Raw genomic sequence first — 16513 nt, forward strand, 5'->3', positions numbered from 1 at the left:
GCAATAACAGGGAGGTTAGCATTTTATATCATATCTCGAGACATGCTAACCTCTCACCATTACAATAACAGGGGAGGTTAGCATTTTATATTATATCCCCAAGACATGCTAACCTCTCACCATTACATTACAATAACAGGGGAGGTTAGCATTTTATATCATACCTCCAAGACATGCTAATCTCTCACCATTACAATAACAGGGGAGGTTAGCATTTTATATCATACCTCCAAGACATGCTAACCTCTCACCATTACAATAACAGGGGAGGTTAGCATTTTGAGGGGGTATGATATTTATGCCTCTGTCGTCATGGTAGCATACAGGTGAACGTAGAAGTGTTTAAAAACAGAGACAGAAGCAGTCTCTAGTCGTACATGTGAGTCCTTGTGTAGGAAGTGCAGTCCGTTCTGGTTGACAGCCAACACACAGGAGCCAGGATGGAGATGTTGCTGCTGGACTGGATGTAGAAGAAGGAGGAACCAAACATGGGGAACGCACTGACCAGACCTGCACACACAGAGAAACACACACACAGTGAGACACACACACACAGAGACACACACACAGAGACACACACACAGAGACACACACAGAGACACACACACACACAGAAACACACACACAAAGAGAAACACACACACACAGACACACACACACACACACAGAGACACACACACACACAGAGACACACACACACAGAGACACACACACACAGAGACACACACACACACAGAGACACACACACAGAGACACACACACATAGAGAGACACACACACAGAGACACACACACATAGAGAGACACACACACAGTGAGACACACACACAAAGAGAAACACACACACACACAGAGAAACACACATTATGTGAAGTTCGACAGGGGTTCATAGTGGGCACTATATATATTGTCAATGAATGAATCCATCCCGTACCGAGGAACTGAGCCCTGGCCTGGTGAGGACTCAGAGGAGAGACCTGCTGCATATGCTGAGTGACCATGTTGAGCCAGGGCTGAGGAGGCTGTCTGATGTAGAGCTGGGAGGGGACATACTCCTGGACCTCACCACTACAGAGAGGAGAGGAGAGGAGAGGAGAGGAGAGGAGAGGAGAGGAGAGGAGAGAGGAGAGGAGAGGAGAGGGAGAGGAGAGAGAGAGGAGAGGAGAGGAGAGGAGAGGAGAGGAGAGGAGAGGAGAGGGGATATCTGTATTATCTAGTTATTTTATTTTTTATTTATTTATTTAACCTTTATTTAACTAGGCAAGTCAGTTAAGAACAACTTCTTATTTTCAATGACGGCCTAGGAACAGTGGGTTAACTGCCCGTTCAGGGACAGAATGACAGATTCAAATCAAATCAAATCAAATCAAAAATCAAATCAAATCAAATTTTATTTGTCACATACACATGGTTAGCAGATGTTAATGCGAGTGTAGCGAAATGCTTGTGCTTCTAGTTCCGACAATGCAGTAATAACCAACAAGTAATCTAACTAACAATTCCAAAAAAACTGTCTTATACACAGTGTAAGGGGATAAAGAATATGTACATAAGGATATATGAATGAGTGATGGTACAGAGCAGCATAGGCAAGATACAGTAGCTGATATCGAGTACAGTATATACATATGAGATGAGTATGTAAACCAAGTGGCATAGATTTGTACCTTGTCAGCTCGGGGGTTTGAACTTGCAACCTTCCGGTTACTAGTCCAACTCTCTAACCACTAGGCTACCCTGCCGCCCCACATGTCAGATATCTGTATTATCTAGTTATATTTACACATGTCAGATATCTGTATTATCTAGTTATATTTACACATGTCAGATATCTGTATTAATTAGTTATATTTACACATGTCAGATATCTGTATTATCTAGTTATACAGTGCCTTGCGAAAGTATTCGGCCCCCTTGAACTTTGCGACCTTTTGCCACATTTCAGGCTTCAAACATAAAGATATAAAACTGTATTTTTTTTGTGAAGAATCAACAACAAGTGGGACACAATCATGAAGAGGAACGACATTTATTGGATATTTCAAACTTTTTTAACAAATCAAAAACTGAAAAATTGGGCGTGCAAAATTATTCAGCCCCCTTAAGTTAATACTTTGTAGCGCCACCTTTTGCTGCGATTACAGCTGTAAGTCGCTTGGGGTATGTCTCTATCAGTTTTGCACATCGAGAGACTGACATTTTTTCCCATTCCTCCTTGCAAAACAGCTCGAGCTCAGTGAGGTTGGATGGAGAGCATTTGTGAACAGCAGTTTTCAGTTCTTTCCACAGATTCTCGATTGGATTCAGGTACCAGTCAGGACCAGAGCAGACAGACAGGTATAACTATTATCTAGTTGTATTTACACGTTAGATATCTGTATTATCTAGTTATATTTACACATGTCAGACATCTGTATTATCTAGTTATATTTACACATGTCAGATATCTGTATTATCTAGTTATATTTACACATGTCAGATATCTGTATTATCTAGTTATATTTACACATGTTAGATATCTGTATCATCTAGTTATCTGTATCATCTAGTTATATTTACACATGTCAGATATCTGTATTATCTAGTTATATTTACACATGTTAGATATCTGTATTATCTAGTTATCTGTATCATCTAGTTATATTTACACATGTCAGATATCTGTATTATCTAGTTATATTTACACATGTTAGATATCTGTATTATCTAGTTATATTTACACATGTCAGATATCTGTATTATCTAGTCATATTTACACATGTTAGATATCTGTATTATCTAGTTATATTTACACATGTTAGTTATCTGTATCATCTAGTTATATTTACACATGTCAGACCTGTATTATCTAGTTATATTTACACGTTAGATACCTGTATAATCTAGTTATCTGTATTATCTAGTTATATTTACACATGTCAGACATCTGTATTATCTAGTTGTATTTACACATGTCAGACATCTGTATTATCTAGTTATATTTACACATGTTAGATATCTGTATTATCTAGTTATATTTACACATGTCAGACATCTGTATTATCTAGTTATATTTACACATGTTAGATATCTGTATCATCTAGTTATCTGTATCATCTAGTTATATTTACACATGTCAGACATCTGTATTATCTAGTTATATTTACACATGTTAGATATCTGTATTATCTAGTTATATTTACACGTTTGTTATCTGTATCATCTAGTTATATTTACACATGTCAGATATCTGTATTATCTAGTTATATTATATGTGTGTGTGTGTGTGTGTTCTTACATGGTGGGCAGGAAGACAGTATCTTTAGCACGGTGTTGTAATGCCGCCAGCTTGGCCAACTGCTGCAGCTGCTGCTCACTGGCTTTACTCTGAGGAACCACACTCAGCAAGGCCTTCAGATAGTCTGGTAACACCTAGAACATAGAACACAGGCCTTTAGATAGTCTGGTAACACCTAGAACACAGGCCTTTAGATAGTCTGGTAACACCTAGAACACAGGCCTTTAGATAGTCTGGTAACACCTAGAACACAGGCCTTTAGATAGTCTGGTAACACCTAGAACATAGAACACAGGTCTTCAGAGAGTCTGGTAACACCTAGAACACAGGTCTTCAGATAGTCTGGTAACACCTAGAACACAGGCCTTCAGAGAGTCTGGTAACACCTAGAACATAGAACACAGGCCTTCAGAGAGTCTGGTAACACCTAGAACACAGGTCTTCAGATAGTCTGGTAACACCTAGAACATAGAACACAGGCCTTCAGAGAGTCTGGTAACACCTAGAACACAGGTCTTCAGAGAGTCTGGTAACACCTAGAACACAGGTCTTCAGATAGTCTGGTAACACCTAGAACATAGAACACAGGCCTTCAGAGAGTCTGGTAACACCTAGAACACTTCAGATAGTCTGGTAACACCTAGAAACAGACCTTCAGATAGTCTGGTAACACCTAGAACACAGGCCTTCAGAGAGGCTGGTAACACATAGAACGTAGAACACAGGCCTTCAGATAGTCAGATAGCCTTCAGACACCTAGAACATCCTGGACTTCCTGTAGTGTTGTTATACCTGGTTATAATGCATCATAGTGCTGTGATACCTGGTTATAATGCATCATAGTGTTATATCTGGTTATAATGCATCATAGTGCTGTGAAACCTGGTTATAATGCATCATAGTGCTGTGACACCTGGTTATCATGCATCATAGTGTTATACCTGGTCATAATGCATCATAGTGTTGTTATACCTGCCTGTAATGCATCATAGTGTTGTTATACCTGGTTATAATGCATCGTAGTGTTGCTATACCTGGTTATAATGCATTGTAGTGTTGCTATACCTGGTTATAATGCATCGTAGTGCTGTTATACCTGGTTATAATGCATCATAGTGTTGTTATACCTGGTTGTAGTGCATCATAGTGTTATACCTGGTTATAATGCATCATAGTGTCGTTATACCTGCCTGTAATACATCATAGTGTGATACCTGGTTATGATGCATCGTAGTGTTGCTATACCTGGTTATAATGCACCATAGTGTTGTTATACCTGCCTGTAATACATCACAGTGTTATACCTGGCTATAATGCATCATAGTGTTGTTATACCTGGTTATAATGCATGGTGACACAAAGCTCGTTGTCAAATTTAAGCGGCTGTGTCCAGATGACCCTCCTGAACCACAGGCTGTAGTTACTGTCCACTGTCTCCGCCTCCGTAGTAATGTCCAGGATGTACTCCCTCTTATTGAGGGGACGGACATTCTGACCTGCAGGCAGAAAGACACGTTACTCGACCCGCTTTCAGCTTTTACCCTTTGTGTGTGTGTGTGTGTGTGAGGCTCACCTCGGTGTGTGACCACAAATACAGCGTACTCATCCATGGCCTCCAGTCTGTGCAGTCCCATGTCATTACATAGCTCCTCTATAGCATCCAGAGACACCTACACACACACACACACACACACACACACGCGCAATTTGAAAATAGGCCTATCCTACGACACTGATGTGTGTGTGTGTGTGTGTGTGTGTGTGTGTGTGTGTGTGTGTATGTGTGTGTGTGTGTGTACTCACCGAGCAGGTCTTGATTTTGAGGTGTCTCTCGATGCCGCCTGGTAGGAGGAACAACTGTCTCTTGGAGCTCCGTCCAGCCTGCACAACCAATCACAGGGCACAGACAGATAGCCAATCAGAGAGCAAGGCAATCAGAGAGGAGACCTGTGATTGGTTGAGGAGATACTGAGACTGACGAGCATAGCTGTGAGCCCTGTGTGTGTGTGTGTGTACCAGCATGGCCTTCAGCTCCATGCTGTTGGGGTGTTCGATTCTTCCTCCGTACTGGAAGGTCCTCCTCAGGTTCTGCTCACACGCCTTGGCTATACCTGTCAATCAACAACCACAGCCAATCACACGCCTTGACTATACCTGTCAATCAACAACCACAGCCAATCACACGCCTTGGCTATACCTGTCAATCAACAACCACAGCCAATCACACGCCTAGGCTATACCTGTCAATCAACAACCACAGCCAATCACACGCCTTGGCTATACCTGTCAATCAACAACAACAGCCAATCACACGCCTTGGCTAAACCTGTCAATGAACAACAACAGCCAATCACACGCCTTGGCTATACATGTCAATCAACAACCACAGCCAATCACACGCCTTGGCTATACCTGTCAATCAACAACCACAGCCAATCACTAGAGCGAGCAGGCAGACAGGCAGGCAGACAGACAGTTAGGGTACCTTGGTAGTGGACTACAGGACTAGAGCAGACAGACAGACAGACAGACATCCTGACTGGTAGGGAGGGTTATAGATATAGTTAGGGTACCTTGGTAGTGGACTACAGGACCAGAGCAGACAGACAGACAGACAGACATCCTGACTGGTAGGGAGGGTTCTAGATATAGTTAGGGTACCTTGGTAGTGGACTCCAGGACTAGAGCAGACAGACAGACAGACAGACAGACATCCTGACTGGTAGGGAGGGTTCTAGATATAGTTAGGGTACCTTGGTAGTGGACTCCAGGACTAGAGCAGACAGACAGACAGGTTTAACAGACATCCTGACTGGTAGGGAGGGTTATAGATATAGTTAGGGTACCTTGGTAGTGGACTACAGGACTAGAGCAGACAGACAGGTTCTAGCTATAGTTAGGGTACCTTGTAGTGGTGGACCAGAGCAGACAGGACCAGACAGACAGACAGACAGACAGACAGACAGACAGACAGACAGACAGACAGACAGACAGACAGACAGACAGACAGGTTATAGATATAGTTAGGGTGCCTTGGTAGTGGACTACAGGACCAGAGCAGACAGACAGACAGACAGACAGACAGGTTATAGATATAGTTAGGGTACCTTGGTAGTGGACTACAGGACCAGAGCAGACAGACAGACAGGTATAACATCCTAACTGGTAGGGAGGGTTCTAGATATAGTTAGGGTACCTTGGTAGTGGACTCCAGGACCAGAGCAGACAGACAGACAGGTATAACAGACATCCTGACTGGTAGGGAGGGTTCTAGATATAGTTAGGGTACCTTGGTAGTGGACTCCAGGACCAGAGCAGACAGACAGACAGGTATAACATCCTAACTGGTAGGGAGGGTTCTAGATATAGTTAGGGTACCTTGGTAGTGGACTCCAGGACCAGAGCAGACAGACAGACAGACAGGTATAACATCCTGACTGGTAGGGAGGGTTCTAGATATAGTTAGGGTACCTTGGTAGTGGACTCCAGGACCAGAGCAGACAGACAGACAGACAGACATCCTGACTGGTAGGGAGGGTTCTAGATATAGTTAGGGTACCTTGGTAGTGGACTCCAGGACCAGAGCAGGCGTCCAGCAGGAACGTTAAAAGGAAGGGCTTCAGGACCTCAGAACAGCGATGGAACGCAGTCAGGATGTAGAGTAGCCTCCAGCCTCTCTGACAACTGTCCCTAGAGGTTAGAGGTCAGAGGTCAGATATACACTAACCCTATAACAGTCAGGATATAGAGTAGCCTCCAGCCTCTCTGACAACTGTCCCTAGAGGTTAGAGGTCAGAGGTCAGATATACACTAACCCTATAACAGTCAGGATGTAGAGTCCAGCCTCCAGCCTACACTCTATAACAACTGTCCCTAGAGGTTAGAGGTCAGAGGTCAGATATACACTAACCCTATAACAGTCAGGATGTAGAGTAGCCTCCAGCCTCTCTGACAACTGTCCCTAGAGGTTAGAGGTCAGAGGTCAGATATACACTAACCCTATAACAGTCAGGATGTAGAGTAGCCTCCAGCCTCTCTGACAACTGTCCCTAGAGGTTAGAGGTCAGAGGTCAGATATACACTAACCCTATAACAGTCAGGATGTAGAGTAGCCTCCAGCCTCTCTGACAACTGTCCCTAGAGGTTAGAGGTCAGAGGTCAGATATACACTAACCCTATAACAGTCAGGATGTAGAGTAGCCTCCAGCCTCTCTGACAACTGTCCCTAGAGGTTAGAGGTCAGAGGTCAGATATACACTAACCCTATAACAGTCAGGATGTAGAGTAGCCTCCAGCCTCTCTGACAACTGTCCCTAGAGGTTAGAGGTCAGAGGTCAGATATACACTAACCCTATAACAGTCAGGATGTAGAGTAGCCTCCAGCCTCTCTGACAACTGTCCCTAGAGGTTAGAGGTCAGAGGTCAGATATACACTAACCCTATAACAGTCAGGATGTAGAGTAGCCTCCAGCCTCTCTGACAACTGTCCCTAGAGGTTAGAGGTCAGAGGTCAGATATACACTAACCCTATAACAGTCAGGATGTAGAGTAGCCTCCAGCCTCTCTGACAACTGTCCCTAGAGGTTAGAGGTCAGAGGTCAGATATACACTAACCCTATAACAGTCAGGATGTAGAGTAGCCTCCAGCCTCTCTGACAACTGTCTCTAAAGGTTAGAGGTCAGAGGTCAGATATACACTAACTATAACAATCAGGATGTAGAGTAGCCTCCAGCCTCTCTGACAACTGTCCCTAGAGGTTAGAGGTCAGGGTTAGAGGTCAAGGTTAGAGGTCAATGTTAGGGTTTGGAGCTGGTGTTTCCTGTGACCTGTTTCATCACCTGGCAGTAGGCTTCATCTTTCATCAGACCATACTCCCCACTGAGCTGGAGACACACACGCACACACACACACACACACACACACACACACACACACACACATTTTTCAGAAGTAGAAGATATATGTTGGAGTGAGCGAGTGAGCGTGCGTGTGTGTGTGTGTGTGTGTGTGTGTGTGTGTGTGTGTGTGTGAGTGTGTGAGTGAGTGAGTGTGTACCTTTAGGATCGTTGAGACCAGGTCCTGTTCTGTCTGTCCCTTCAGAGGGTAGTCTCCCATGAACTTCATCACAGCTGCAGAGTGAAGAAGGTGAGACAGGTTCAAGGTCAAAGAGCAGAAACAAGCAGACAGAAACACATTACATGTTCCAGGAGAAATAAAATAACTAACTGAACAACAATATAAACACAACAGGTAAAGTGTTGGTCCCATGTTCCAGGAGAAATAAAATAACTACACTGAACAACAATATAAACACAACAGGTAAAGTGTTGGTCCCATGTTTCAGGAGAAATAAAATAACTACACTGAACAACAATATAAACACAACAGGTAAAGTGTTGGTCCCATGTTTCAGGAGAAACGAAAGATCCCAGAAATCTTCCAGACCCACAAAAAGCTCCTTTCGCCCAAATTCGTTTACCTCCCTGTTAGTGAGCATTTCTCCATTGTCAAGATAATCCATCCACCTGACAGGTCATATCAAGAAGCTGATTAAACAACATGATCATTACACAGGTGCACCTTGTGCTGGGCACAATAAAAGGCCACTCTAAAATGTGCAGTTTTGTCACAGATGTCTCAAGTTTTGAGGGAACGTGCAATTGGCATGCTGACTGCAGGAATGTCCACCAGGGCTGTTGTCAGAGAAATTTCTCTACCGGGGGCCTGCAACGTAATTTTAAAACAATTGGCAGTACGTCCAACCAGCCTCACAACCATCCCAGACCTCCACATCCGGCTTCTTCACCTGTGGGATCGTCTGAGACCGGCCACCCGGACAGCTGATGAAACTGTAGGTTTGCACAACCCAAGAATTTCTGCACAAACGTCCAGAAATCATCTCAGGGAAGGTCATCTGTGTGCTCGTTACCCTCACCAGGGTCTCCACCAGACTGCAGTCCGACCCTCACCAGGGTCTCCACCTGACTGCAGATCGACCCTCACCAGGGTCTCCACCAGACTGCAGTTCGACCCTCACCGGGGTCTGGACCTGACTGCAGTTCGAACCTCACCAGGGTCTCCACCAGACTGCAGTTCAACCCTCACCAGGGTCTCGACCTGACTGCAGTTCGACACTCACCAGGGTCTCCACCTGACTGCAGTTCGACCCTCACCAGGGTCTGGGCCTGACTGCAGCTCATTACCCTCACCAGGGTCTCCACCAGACTGCAGTTCGACCCTCACCAGGGTCTCCACCAGACTGCAGTTCAACCCTCACCAGGGTCTCCAGTTCAACCCTCACCAGGGTCTCCAGCTGACTGCAGTTCAACCCTCACCAGGGTCTCCACCAGACTGCAGTTCGACCCTCACCAGGGTCTCCAGTTCGACCCTCACCAGGGTCTCCACCTGACTGCAGTTCGACCCTCACCAGGGTCTCCACCTGACTGCAGTTCGACCCTCACCAGGGTCTCCACCTGACTGCAGTTCGACCCTCACCAGGGTCTCCACCTGACTGCAGTTCGACCCTCACCAGGGTCTCCACCTGACTGCAGTTCGACCATCACCAGGGTCTCCACATGACTGCAGTTCGACCCTCACCAGGGTCTCCACCTGACTGCAGTTCGACGTTGGAGCCGACTTCAGTGGGCAATTGGGAACAGTGTTGTCTTACCCAGGGAGATGTCAGCTGCCACCTTGTTCATGTTGCTGTCTGTGAAGTCTATCAGAGACTCCTGGAGAGGGGACTGGGGAAACAAACACACAGCATACACACCCAGGCTGAATACTCAGGATACACACCCAGGCTGAATACTCAGAATACATACTCAGATTACACACCCAGGCTGAATACTCAGAATACATACTCAGAATACACACCCAGTCTGAATACTCAGAATACACACCCAGTCTGAATATTCAGAATACATACTCAGAATACACACCCAGGCCGGAATACTCAGAATACATACTCAGAATACACACCCAGTCTGAATACTCAGAATACATACTCAGAATACACACCCAGGCTGAATACTCAGGATACATACTCAGAATACACACCCAGTCTGAATACTCAGAATACATACTCAGAATACACACCCAGTCTGAATACTCAGAATACACACCCAGAATACACACTCAGTCTGAATACTCAGAATACACACCCAGTCTGAATACATACTCAGAATACACACCCAGGCGGAATAATCAGAATACATACTCAGAATACACACCCAGTCTGAATACTCAGAATACACACCAAGTCTGAATACTCAGAATACATACTCAGAATACACACCCAGTCTGAATACCCAGCTATGAATACTCAGGATACACACTCTGAATACACAGATGTGTATCTGGTGTCTGTAGTATAGTACAGGGGATGTGTATCTGTTGTCTGTAGTATAGTACAGGGGATGTGTATCTGTATCTGCTGTCTGTAGTACAGGGGATGTGTATCTGTATCTGTTGTCCGTAGTACAGTACAGGGGATGTGTATCTGTTGTCTGTAGTACAGGGGATGTGTATCTGTATCTGTTGTCCGTAGTACAGTACAGGGGATGTGTATCTGTTGTCTGTAGTATAGTACAGGGGATGTGTATCTGTTGTCTGTAGTACAGTACAGGGGATGTGTATCTGTTGTCTGCAGTATAGTACAGGGGATGTGTATCTGTTGTCTGTAGTACAGTACAGGAGATGTGTATCTGTTGTCTGTAGTATAGTACAGGGGATGTTTATCTGTATCTGTTGTCTGTAGTATAGTACAGGGGATGTGTATCTGTTGTCTGTAGTATAGTACAGGGGGTGTGTATCTGTTGTCTGTAGTACAGTACAGGGGATGTGTATCTGTTGTCTGTAGTACAGTACAGGGGATGTGTATCTGTTGTCCGTAGTATAGTACAGGGGATGTGTATCTGTAGCTGTTGTCTGTAGTACAGTACAGGGGATGTGTATCTGTTGTCCGTAGTATAGTACAGGGGATGTGTATCTGTATCTGTTGTCTGTAGTACAGTACAGGGGATGTGTATCTGTATCTGTTGTCTGTAGCACAGTACAGGGGATGTGTATCTGTATCTGTTGTCTGTAGTACAGTACAGGGGATGTGTATCTGTTGTCTGTAGTATAGTACAGGGGATGTGTATCTGTAGTCTGTAGTATAGTACAGGGGATGTGTATCTGTTGTCTGTAGTATAGTACAGGGGATGTGTATCTGTAGTCTGTAGTACAGTACAGGGATGTGTATCTGTATCTGCTGTCTGTAGTACAGGGGATGTGTATCTGTTGTCTGTAGTATAGTACAGGGGATGTGTATATGTTGTCTGTAGTACAGTACATGGGATGTTATCTGTTGTCTGTAGTACAGGGGATGTGTATCTGTTGTCTGTAGTATAGTACAGGGGATGTGTATATGTTGTCTGTAGTATAGTACAGGGGATGTGTATCGGTTGTCTGTAGTACAGTACAGGGGATGTGTATCTGTATCTGTTGTCTGTAGTATAGTACAGGGGATGTGTATCTGTTGTCTGTAGTATAGTACAGGGGATGTGTATATGTTGTCTGTAGTACAGTACAGGGGATGTTATCTGTTGTCTGTAGTACAGGGGATGTGTATCTGTTGTCTGTAGTACAGTACAGGGGATGTGTATCTGTATCTGTTGTCTGTAGTACAGTACAGGGGATGTGTATCTGTTGTCTGTAGTATAGTACAGGGGATGTGTATCTGTTGTCTGTAGTACAGTACAGGGGATGTGTATCTGTTGTCTGTAGTATAGTACAGGGGATGTGTATCTGTTGTCTGTAGTACAGTACAGGGGATGTGTATCTGTTGTCTGTAGTATAGTACAGGGGATGTGTATCTGTTGTCTGTAGTACAGTACAGGGGATGTGTATCTGTATCTGTTGTCTGTAGTACAGTACAGGGGATGTGTATCTGTATCTGTAGTCTGTAGTACAGTACAGGGGATGTGTATCTGTTGTCTGTAGTATAGTACAGGGGATGTGTATATGTTGTCTGTAGTACAGTACAGGGGATGTTATCTGTTGTCTGTAGTACAGGGGATGTGTATCTGTTGTCTGTAGTATAGTACAGGGGATGTGTATATGTTGTCTGTAGTATAGTACAGGGGATGTGTATCGGTTGTCTGTAGTACAGTACAGGGGATGTGTATCTGTATCTGTTGTCTGTAGTACAGTACAGGGGATGTGTATCTGTATCTGTTGTCTGTAGTATAGTACAGGGGATGTGTATTTGTTGTCTGTAGTACAGTACAGGGGATGTGTATCTGTTGTCTGTAGTATAGCACAGGGGATGTGTATCTGTTGTCTGTTGTCTGTAGTACAGTACAGGGGATGTTTATCTGTATCTGTTGTCTGTAGTACAGTACAGGGGATGTGTATCTGTTGTCTGTAGTATAGTACAGGGGATTGTTATCTGTTGTCTGTAGTACAGTACAGGGGATGTGTATCTGTATCTGTTGTCTGTAGTACAGTACAGGGGATGTGTATGTGTATCTGTTGTCTGTAGTACAGTACAGGGGATGTTTATCTGTATCTGTTGTCTGTAGTACAGTACAGGGGATGTGTATCTGTTGTCTGTAGTACAGTACAGGGGATGTGTATCTGTTGTCTGTAGTACAGTACAGGGGATGTGTATCTGTTGTCTGTAGTATAGTACAGGGGATGTGTATCTGTTGTCTGTAGTATAGAACAGGGGATGTGTATCTGTTGTCTATAGAATAGTACAGGGGATGTGTATCTGTTGTCTGTAGTACAGTACAGGGGATGTGTATCTGTATCTGTTGTCTGTAGCACAGTACAGGGGATGTGTATCTGTATCTGTTGTCTGTAGTACAGTACAGGGGATGTGTATCTGTTGTCTGTAGTATAGTACAGGGGATGTGTATCTGTAGTCTGTAGTACAGTACAGGGGATGTGTATCTGTTGTCTGTAGTATAGTACAGGGGATGTGTATATGTTGTCTGTAGTACAGTACAGGGGATGTTATCTGTTGTCTGTAGTACAGGGGGTGTGTATATGTTGTCTGTAGTATAGTACAGGGGATGTGTATCGGTTGTCTGTAGTATAGTACAGGGGATGTGTATATGTTGTCTGTAGTATAGTACAGGGGATGTGTATCTGTATCTGTTGTCTGTAGTACAGTACATGGGATGTGTATCTGTATCTGTTGTCTGTAGTACAGTACAGGGGATGTGTATCTGTTGTCTGTAGTATAGTACAGGGGATGTGTATCTGTTGTCTGTAGTACAGTACAGGGGATGTGTATCTGTATCTGTTGTCTGTAGTACAGTACAGGGGATGTGTATCTGTTGTCTGTAGTATAGTACAGGGGATGTGTATCTGTAGTCTGTAGTACAGTACAGGGGATGTGTATCTGTTGTCTGTAGTATAGTACAGGGGATGTGTATATGTTGTCTGTAGTACAGTACAGGGGATGTTATCTGTTGTCTGTAGTACAGGGGATGTGTATCTGTTGTCTGTAGTATAGTACAGGGGATGTGTATCTGTTGTCTGTAGTATAGTACAGGGGATGTGTATCTGTTGTCTGTAGTACAGTACAGGGGATGTGTATCTGTATCTGTTGTCTGTAGTACAGTACTGGGGATGTGTATCTGTATCTGTTGTCTGTAGTATAGTACAGGGGATGTGTATCTGTTGTCTGTAGTACAGTACAGGGGATGTGTATCTGTTGTCTGTAGTATAGTACAGGGGATGTGTATCTGTTGTCTGTAGTATAGTACAGGGGATGTGTATCTGTTGTCTATAGTATAGTACAGGGGATGTGTATCTGTTATCTGTAGTACAGTACAGGGGATGTGTATCTGTATCTGTTGTCTGTAGTACAGTACAGGGGATGTGTATCTGTATCTGTTGTCTGTAGTACAGTACAGGGGATGTGTATCTGTTGTCTGTAGTATAGTACAGGGGATGTGTATCTATAGTCTGTAGTACAGTACAGGGGATGTGTATCTGTTGTCTGTAGTATAGTACAGGGGATGTGTATATGTTGTCTGTAGTACAGTACAGGGGATGTTATCTGTTGTCTGTAGTACAGGGGATGTGTATCTGTTGTCTGTAGTATAGTACAGGGGATGTGTATCTGTTGTCTGTAGTATAGTACAGGGGATGTGTATCTGTTGTTTGTAGTACAGTACAGGGGATGTGTATCTGTATCTGTTGTCTGTAGTACAGTACAGGGGATGTGTATCTGTATCTGTTGTCTGTAGTATAGTACAGGGGATGTGTATCTGTTGTCTGTTGTCTGTAGTACAGTACAGGGGATGTGTATCTGTTGTCTGTAGTATAGTACAGGGGATGTGTATCTGTTGTCTGTTGTCTGTAGTACAGTACAGGGGATGTGTATCTGTATCTGTTGTCTGTAGTACAGTACAGGGGATGTGTATCTGTTGTCTGTAGTACAGTACAGGGGATGTGTATATGTTGTCTGTAGTACAGGGGATGTGTATCTGTTGTCTGTAGTATAGTACAGGGGATGTGTATATGTTGTCTGTAGTATAGTACAGGGGATGTGTATCTGTTGTCTGTTGTCTGTAGTACAGTACAGGGGATGTGTATCTGTATCTGTTGTCTGTAGTACAGTACAGGGGATGTGTATCTGTATCTGTTGTCTGTAGTACAGTACAGGGGATGTGTATGTGTATCTGTTGTCTGTAGTACAGTACAGGGGATGTTTATCTGTATCTGTTGTCTGTAGTACAGTACAGGGGATGTGTATCTGTTGTCTGTAGTACAGTACAGGGGATGTGTATCTGTTGTCTGTAGTATAGTACAGGGGATGTGTATCTGTTGTCTATAGTATAGTACAGTACAGGGGATGTGTATCTGTTGTCTGTAGTACAGTACAGGGGATGTGTATCTGTTGTCTGTAGTGTCTGTAGTACACAGGGGGGATGTGTATCTGTTGTCTGTAGTACAGTACAGGGGATGTGTATCTCTTGTCTGTAGTACAGTACAGGGGATGTGTATCTGTTGTCTGTAGTATAGTACACAGGGGATGTGTATCTGTTGTCTGTAGTACAGGGGAGTACAGTACAGGGATGTGTATCTGTTGTCTGTAGTATAGTACAGGGATGTGTATCTGTTGTCTGTAGTACAGTACAGGGGATGTGTATCTGTTGTCTGTAGTATAGTACAGGGGATGTGTATCTGTTGTCTGTAGTACAGTACAGGGGATGTGTAGCTGTTGTCTGTAGTATAGTACAGGGGATGTGTATCTGTTGTCTATAGTATAGTACAGGGGATGTGTATCTGTTGTCTGTAGTACAGTACAGGGGATGTGTATCTGGTGTCTGTAGTACAGTACAGGGGATGTGTATCTGGTGTCTGTAGTACAGTACGGGGGATGTGTATCTCAAATCAAATCAAATCAAATTTTATTTGTCACATACACATGGTTAGCAGATGTTAATGCGAGTGTAGCGAAATGCTTGTGCTTCTAGTTCCGACAATGCAGTAATAACGAACAAGTAATCTAACTAACAATTCAAAAAAACTACTGTCTTATACACAGTGTAAGGGGATAAAGAATATGTACATAAGGATATATGAATGAGTGATGGTACAGAGCAGCATAGGCAAGATACAGTAGATGATATCGAGTACAGTATATACATATGAGATGAGTATGTAAACCAAGTGGCATAGTTAAAGTGGCTAGTAATACATGTATTACATAAGGATGCAGTCGATGATATAGAGTACAGTATCTACGTATGCATATGAGATGAATAATGTAGGGTAAGTAACATTATATAGCATTGTTTAAAGTGGCTAGTGATATATTTACATAATTTCCCATCAATTCCCATTATTAAAGTGGCTGGAGTAGAGTCAGTGTCATTGACAGTGTGTTGGCAGTAGCCACTCAATGTTAGTGGTGGCTGTTTAACAGTCTGATGGCCTTGAGATAGAAGCTGTTTTTCAGTCTCTCGGTCCCAGCTTTGATGCACCTGTACTGACCTCGCCTTCTGGATGACAGCGGGGTGAACAGGCAGTGGCTCGGGTGGTTGATGTCCTTGATGATCTTTATGGCCTTCCTGTAGCATCGGGTGGTGTAGGTGTCCTGGAGGGCAGGTAGTTTGCCCCCGGTGATGCGTTGTGCAGACCTCACTACCCTCTGGAGAGCCTTACGGTTGAGGGCGGTGCAGTTGCCATACCAGGCGGTGATACAGCCCGCCAGGATGCTCTCGATTGTGC

General features: G+C 43.9%; 1 protein-coding gene across 1 annotated transcript in view; it reads right to left on the minus strand.

Moving 5' to 3' along the window:
• Positions 1-367: 367 nt before the first annotated feature.
• The window catches only part of LOC112242141 (unconventional myosin-XV-like), a 39455-nt gene continuing 23309 nt past the window's right edge, over positions 368-16513 (minus strand). Inside the window, exons 7-18 of the mRNA XM_042314147.1 lie at positions 9948-10020; positions 8333-8406; positions 8088-8160; positions 7092-7149; positions 6836-6966; positions 5293-5387; positions 5080-5157; positions 4850-4946; positions 4612-4772; positions 3277-3410; positions 934-1067; positions 368-510 (exon numbers count right to left, since the gene is read on the minus strand). Coding sequence (XP_042170081.1) covers positions 368-510; positions 934-1067; positions 3277-3410; positions 4612-4772; positions 4850-4946; positions 5080-5157; positions 5293-5387; positions 6836-6966; positions 7092-7149; positions 8088-8160; positions 8333-8406; positions 9948-10020 — 1251 coding nt within the window. The remainder of the gene's footprint in view (positions 511-933; positions 1068-3276; positions 3411-4611; positions 4773-4849; positions 4947-5079; positions 5158-5292; positions 5388-6835; positions 6967-7091; positions 7150-8087; positions 8161-8332; positions 8407-9947; positions 10021-16513) is intronic.

Source organism: Oncorhynchus tshawytscha, unplaced genomic scaffold (assembly GCF_018296145.1).
Source record: "Oncorhynchus tshawytscha isolate Ot180627B unplaced genomic scaffold, Otsh_v2.0 Un_contig_1610_pilon_pilon, whole genome shotgun sequence".
Taxonomy (NCBI): Eukaryota; Metazoa; Chordata; class Actinopteri; order Salmoniformes; family Salmonidae; genus Oncorhynchus; species Oncorhynchus tshawytscha.